This window comes from Lolium rigidum, chromosome 2, assembly GCF_022539505.1.
Source record: "Lolium rigidum isolate FL_2022 chromosome 2, APGP_CSIRO_Lrig_0.1, whole genome shotgun sequence".
Lineage (NCBI taxonomy): Eukaryota > Viridiplantae > Streptophyta > Magnoliopsida > Poales > Poaceae > Lolium > Lolium rigidum.
The window spans coordinates 31,525,219-31,532,475 of record NC_061509.1 but is presented as its reverse complement, the minus strand read 5'-3'; the positions used below and the strand labels follow the sequence as shown (position 1 = coordinate 31,532,475).

At 51.8% G+C, this 7,257-nt stretch overlaps 1 protein-coding gene across 1 annotated transcript; it reads left to right on the top strand.

The window, feature by feature from the left end:
* The first annotated feature begins 6,556 nt into the window (after window positions 1–6,556).
* On the top strand, window positions 6,557–6,985 carry LOC124689454 (AP-3 complex subunit beta-like). Its single transcript, XM_047222982.1, has 2 exons — window positions 6,557–6,814; window positions 6,905–6,985. Exons 1-2 carry the CDS (start codon window positions 6,605–6,607, stop codon window positions 6,983–6,985), a joined length of 291 nt encoding a protein of 96 aa, XP_047078938.1. The 5' UTR covers window positions 6,557–6,604.
* Window positions 6,986–7,257: the final 272 nt, after the last annotated feature.

Sequence of the window (7,257 nt, the reverse complement as noted above, 5' to 3'; positions counted from 1 at the left end):
ATAACACATGGGTTATCTCCCAAGAAGTTCTTTCTTTATAGCCATTAAGATGGGCTCAGCAGTTTTAATGATGCACTCGCAAGAAATAGTATTTGAAGAAAAAGAGAGCATCAAGAAGCAAATTCAAAACACATTTAAGTCTAACATGCTTCCTATGCATAGGAATCTTGTAAATAAACAAGTTCATGAAGAGCAAAGTGACAAGCATAGGAAGATAGAACAAGTGTAGCTTCAAGATTTTCAGCACATAGAGAGGCATTTTAGTAACATGAAAATTTCTACAACCATATTTTCCTCTCTCATAATAACTTTCAGTAGCAACATGAGCAAACTCAACAATATAACTATCACATAAAGCATTCTTATCATGAGTCTCATGCATAAAATTATTACTCTCCACATAAGCATAGTCAATTTTATTAGTTGTAGTGGGAGCAAATTCAACAAAGTAGCTATCATTATTATTCTCATCAAGTGTAGGAGGCATAGTATAATCACAACAAAATTTACTCTCCATAGTAGGTGGCACTAAAAGACCACTATCATTATAATCATCATAAATAGGAGGCAAAGTATCATCAAAGAAAATTTTCTCCTCAATGCTTGGGGGACTAAAAATATCATGCTCATCAAAGCCAGCTTCCCCAAGCTTAGAATTTTCCATAGCATTAGCAACAATAGTGTTCAAAGCATTCATACTAATAACATTCCCATTAGCATGCATAAGTTCCATGGGTTTTTTAATTCTCTCTTCAAACACATCATGTCCTAATTCAAGATAAAGTTCATAAAGATCTCTCATATTTTTGTTGTTTTCCATTAAGCCTTACTAGTGTAAACAAGAAACCAAATGTCGCAATTGCAGAGTCTAAAGAAATAAGCAGTAGAACTGTACTGCAAAATTTTTGATATATTATTTGTATTTTTCTGAATTATAATGATTTAGTTATGATTTTTTTAAGATTAATGTCGTAAAATGAAAAATAGCTATGCCGACGGCTTTGCCGTCGGCACAGGGCTGAAATATATGCCGACGGCTTTGCCGTCGGCACAGGCCTGACGCTGTTAGCTCGCCGTCACGTCGAAGAGGCTATGCCGACGGCCGAACCGTGCCGACGCGGTTGCCATCGGCACGGACCTTCATGTGCCGACGGTTTACACTGTGCCGACGGCCGACCTGCTGGCCCGGCGCGAACGAGTTCCTCGGCCGACGGCCCCGATATTTTGCCGTCGGCACAGGATCTGGCCGTCGGCACCTTGACTGGTTCCCGTAGTGAAGCTCCTAATCCTGTACTGCCACATAATTTTATATTTTGTTTCTTTCACATTTGAATGAACTAGTTTTGTTGTTGCATGCTTCTCAATATATGGCTAATGCATTTTACGTGAAGTTATGATTGTCATCTGATAAATCAGTCGCATCAGTGCCTGGACTGTACGCTGTGCTGTAAAACTTATGGTGTTTCATATAGGAATATGTGGCTGCCCCTGGTAGAGTATACCTGCCTTCCGTCAATCATTCACTCAGTCCTTGAGATCTGGAACCATATGCTGCATGACATGATTGATTGCTAGTGCTAGCGTGTTAGTTATGGCCATTTGGCATTTTGGCCCCACAAGGCCACAATGTATAGTGTACTGTTCATTAATTATGGAAAGCTGATGACTCCCTGGTTCCTACTTGCTCTCAAAGAATCAAGCTGCAACTTTTAAGTCTTTGTGCTACTGTTATTTTGGAGACATGCACACTTTGTATTTCAGACACACATAAAACTATGAGCATGCATAGGAAGTGTTATACTGTTACTACTTGAAGATTTAGAGGGCAAGTCGATAGAGGCTTACCATCCAAACTTTGCTAGAAAACGATCGTGTAATTTGTGCTTATCTGTTGAAGTTGGAAGCCTGAGCATGCATGCTGGATTGTTAATTTTGTTACTCGTTGAAGGTTTTTATCATGAAAATAGCTCGGTGATATATGGTATGAAACTTTTTTACTTGGCTATGCCACATTCCAAATACACGGGGAGTAATAGCCATCCATAGTTGCAAGGTTCTGTTAAGCGCGAGGTATTAGCACCTGGGATACATAAACTTGCACAAAAGGAGCAAATTAGTACATAAACTTGAAAAGGGAGGCCCGGTGGTACACTAACTTGTCATGGCTTTGCAAACATCATACAAAAGCAATCGGGAGCTAGCCACGTAGGATTTGGCGATTAGCAGAAAACTCCTTGGAACAAATAGAAAACATGAGTTTGTCTCACGTACACAGGTTATGGGCAAACGTCTCCGTACGTATTAAAGCCCAGCACCTGGTCGGTTGGGCTTAGAATTGCACGTCGTGCGCGCCGCCATTGCCGCCGTACTACGCCGGGGGAAGGTGAGTGACGAGCGACGGGTCGGCGCCAGGCGCGACGGCCGGTGGGAAGCGAGCGGCGCGACGGCCGGCTGGGCTTGGGAGGAGAGGCGCTGGAGGTACTACGCCGGCGGCAAGGTGAGTGACGAGTGACGGGTCGGCGCCAGGCGCGACGGCCGCTGGGAAGCAAGCGGCGCGATGGCCGGCTGGGCGACGAACGGCGCAGCGGGTAGCGAGCGGCGGCGGAGGCTGCTGGGCGACGAGCGGCACGGCGGCCGTTGGGCGACGACCGGAGACGGAGGCCGCTGGGCAGCGAGCTACGCGGCAGCCATGGCTGGGCAGCGGGCGGAGCCGGAGGCTGGTGGGCAGTGAGCGGAGCCGGAGTGCCCTTCTGCTGTCTTTGTTCATCTCTGAACTTTGGTACAAACACAACAAAATTCTTCCACTCTGTTCTAGAAACAGCATCTCTAAACTGTGCTGCATCTCCTCCATGGTTTAACTGAACCCAATCATGACTGAACCTTCACTGCAAAGAGCTTCTCATATGCAACTTCTTTCCTGGAGTCCTTCCTCATCTCTGAACTTTGGTACAAACACAACAAAATTCTTCCACTCTGTTCTAGAAACAGCATCTCTAAACTGTGCTGCATCTCCTCCATGGTTTAACTGAACCCAATCATGACTGAACCTTCACTGCAAAGAGCTTCTCATATGCAACTTCTTTCCTGGAGTCCTTCCTCACAGCGTCGCCAGCAGAAGGGCACTCCGGCTCCGCTCACTGCCCACCAGCCTCCGGCTCCGCCCGCTGCCCAGCCATGGCTGCCGCGTAGCTCGCTGCCCAGCGGCCTCCGTCTCCGGTCGTCGCCCAACGGCCGCCGTGCCGCTCGTCGCCCAGCAGCCTCCGCCGCCGCTCGCTACCCGCTGCGCCGTTCGTCGCCCAGCCGGCCATCGCGCCTGGCGCCGACCCGTCACTCGTCACTCACCTTGCCGCCGGCGTAGTACCTCCAGCGCCTCTCCTCCCAAGCCCAGCTGGCCGTCGCGCCGCTCGCTTCCCACCGGCCGTCGCGCCTGGCGCCAACCCGTTGCTCGTCACTCACCTTCCCCCGGCGTAGTATGGCGGCAATGGCGGCGCACACGACGTGCAATTCTAAGCCCAACCGACCAGGTGCTGGGCTTTAATACGTACGGAGACGTTTGCCCATAACCTGTGTACGTGAGACAAACTCATGTTTTCTATTTGTTCCAAGGAGTTTTCTGCTAATCGCCAAATCCTACGTGGCTAGCTCCCGATTGCTTTTGTATGATCGTTTGCAAAGCCATGACAAGTTAGTGTACCACCGGGCCTCCTTTTTCAAGTTTATGTACTAATTTGCTCCTTTTGTGCAAGTTTATGTACCCCAGGTGCTAATACCTCGTTAAGCGCTAAGCGCTGATCGATCGTTTTGCCTCCGCCTTTCCCTTTTCTGAAGGAGTGCTAAGCACAATTAAGCTCACACTTAAGCACAATTAAGCACTAGGAGTTTTGCATATCTGCTCAGCTCTTAGGCGACTGTAAGCGTGTGCTTAGGAGCGCTTAATTTAACACTGCATAGTTGTAACGCCAAAAGGATTGACTTTTTTAACTGAATAAAAAAGATTAAGGGGTGCTTATGTGAATACACTGCACAGTCAGCACAATCCTACCCCAGCTAGAGGTAATGTCTAGTGCAAAAACAACCTTACTCATTGGACACACGAATTAACTCTCTTCTAGTGCAAAAACAATGGGCAGGCCACGAATTGATTGCCTCCCGGCAGTGGCGAAGGATGGAAATAATTTGAGGTAGGGTGAACTCTAAAAAAGTGATGCAAAGAACAAAATACTCCGGAACCCGGAGACATTAATGATATATATAACTCAAACATGCTCACTTATACAATAAAAATAGAAACATATTTGATTATAAGAAGAACCTACAAACATACCAATAAGATAAAAACCCTACTTCATAGTTGATTGATTTGCAACTCTATCGAATCTATACACCAATTCGCATCGATCTGGTGTTTTGCTACTGAAAATTTTGTGTGATCTGTTGTTTCATTTGGAATTAGAAGGTTGCAATCTACCGTTTTATGGTCGGCGGCTACGTGCGCAAGTGTGTGGAGTTACGAATATCTTGCAGCGTTGGAGAGCGGTTGCATTGGCTACAGGAATCGATCGAGAGATTTCATCGGCATCATACAAGTTATCTCCACCTCCTCATCGTGTTATCTCCGATGTGTTCATCGTGTATTCATCACCACCATCGTGCTTACTGAGAAGATCGGGCAACCCCTTATCAGCCGTGACCAATTTTGCTCCCCAATGGTGTGACCCAAACAACACCTCCTATTTCTTTCTCTTTTTTTTTCTTGGTTCTAGTACTAGTTTCTAGCCAACACCCGAGGAGGACGCAGTGCCGGCCCCGTCGCCGGAGGAGGCCACAATGTCGGCCCCATCACCGGAGGAGGCCGCCATGCGCGCCATGTTCGACCTCCCACCGACCCGCGCCGTGCTCTAGCACCTCGGCATCGAGCAGCCGCACGCGCAGACGCTGCGCTCCAGGACCTCGGCATCGAGCAGCCGCACGTGCAGACACCATCCCCGCGCTCGCACTCCCTCGGCGACTTCGAGCTTCGGGCAGATGTCGGGCCTCCGCCACCCCGCCGTGCTCCACGCCATGTCCCGCGCCTTCGCCGACGACCACCCCATGCCTCTCCTCCTCGATGCCCTCGAACACGAACGACAGCCCTAGGCGTGGCGCGGCGAGGCTTGGGACGGCGACCAAGGGACGGGCGCGGCCAGAGGTGCGGTGAGGAGAGCCCTCGCGCGGCGAGGACGGAGCGGCGCGGCGAGGACGGCGCGGCCGTGGCGAGGGGAGCGGCCAAAGGTGCGGCGAGGCTAGTCCTACGCGGCGCGGCCAGATGCGCGACGAGGAGAGCCCCCGCGCGGCCAGGACGGCGCGACGTGGCAAGCCCCTGTGCGGCCAGGACGGCGTGGCGGGTGAGGGCGGCGCCGCCGTGGCTTGGCCATGGCGGGCTTGTCGGCATCGAGTCCGGCGGCACGACGCCCATTTCGGCTGCGGCGACTTCCAGCAGGGGTAAAAAAAAGGAGGCGGCGGCGTCGAGCACCTCTAGGCGAGAGCGACGGCGAAGCTTGGCCGAGCGAGCTCAACTCCGGCGGGCAGTCATGAAAGTACCCAGGGCAAAAAGTAAATAGAGGAGGCATAGGAGAGAGAAGATGTTGAGGCCTCGTGGTTCCATTTTCTGTCACTAACAAATGGGTCAGGAGCGGATAGGAAGGGACGTAGTAGTACGTACGCACTCGTCCGGTTCAATCCAAAAGCCTCCCAGATTTGGGCTGGCTTTGGGTCCTGTCGGACACTGCAGCCACCCGTTTTTAGTTTAGGTCTGCGCGTTGGGAGCTAGTTTTACCTAAAGGGACACATGTGGACAGTTTGGGTCAGGTTTAGGTCCCCGTTGGAGATGCCCTAAGCCCCTAACCTTCTCGCCGAATAGCCTCTGCGGGTCCAGCAGCTGGTCCGCCTCACGGTTCTCGGCGCCCTCCGGGGACGGGACCTGGTAGATTCGGCGACATCGTCATCGTTTCCCTCAGTTCGGGCGACATCGTCATGGTCCCCCCGCAGATCTAGCACATAAAATTGCAAACTTTGACTGCGGAAGGTGGGGATTTCTCCTTCTGCAGGGAGATAAGTGGTGGTGGGGAAGGATATGAGATTTCATAGAGGAGGAACGCGGCGGTGGAGAGTGGGAAGGTAGGGCGGCGACGACCCGGGCAGCGACAGAGGGAAGGAAGAGAAGTGAGGTGTTCCATGTGGAAGAGGGAGGAGCGACGCGACGGAGAAGGGAGGCGGGTGAGACGCGAGGGGAGGGTAGATTAGGAAACTCCGAAAGTTTCAGTGCGTAAAAAAGTTTGCACGTGAAATGCTACAACGTCTTACTACATTAAAAAATGGAATGGAGGGAGTAATTAATAAAGCTCGCAGGAGAGGAGAGGCTATAAGATGGGCCGGCGAGTGCCTCGCAACAGGCAGGCCCAGCTCCTACGTAGCGCCGACCAAAATGCGGCCCACTCGGTGTACACACCATCGTCGCGTGAAAACTGCAGTCTTTCTTCTCCAGCGTCCCCGGCTAGTCGCCACGGCCGTCGAGATCCGGCCGGCGCCGCCCAGCCTCGCCACCGCCTCCGCGTGGGATTAAGGGATGGGGATGTTCGGTCTGCAGGCGAGCGGCGCGGCGGCGTCGTGGATGGTGGGGCGGATGGGCACGGACGCGCACCTCTACGACGACCCCGAGGACGCCGCGCTCCCGGCGCTCCTCGACTCCCGCTTCGACGCCGACAAGGTCGACGCGCTCAAGCGCCTCCTCGCGCTCATCGCGCAGGGCGTAGACGTCGCGCACCTCTTCCCGCAGGTTCGGTTCGGTTAGATTCCCCTCGTCTCGTCCGCGGATCCTCATCGGGTTTTTTGGCTGCTGATTTGCGTGCGTGCGTGCTGGGAGCAGGTGGTCAAGAACGTGGCGGCTCAGTCTCTGGAGGTCAAGAAGCTCGTCTACCTCTACCTCCTCCACTACGCCGAGAAGTAAACATAGTCCCCCGTCATCCCCACTTCTCCCTGCCTGTGTTTAGTCGAGCATATCTAAGTAGAATACGGTGGGAATTGCTGTTGCTTCAGCAAGATGCATCTGCATCTTTTCCTGAGTCTGATATGTTGAGACAGCTCGGAGCTAAATTCCACTTGCAGTACACCCAGATTTTAAGCGAAAGAAACATAGTCTGGCCTGAGACAGAATGCTCAAAAGATATCCATAGATAACCGAACAAACCCATGGTAGTGGTACTAGAAATGCACGCAAGA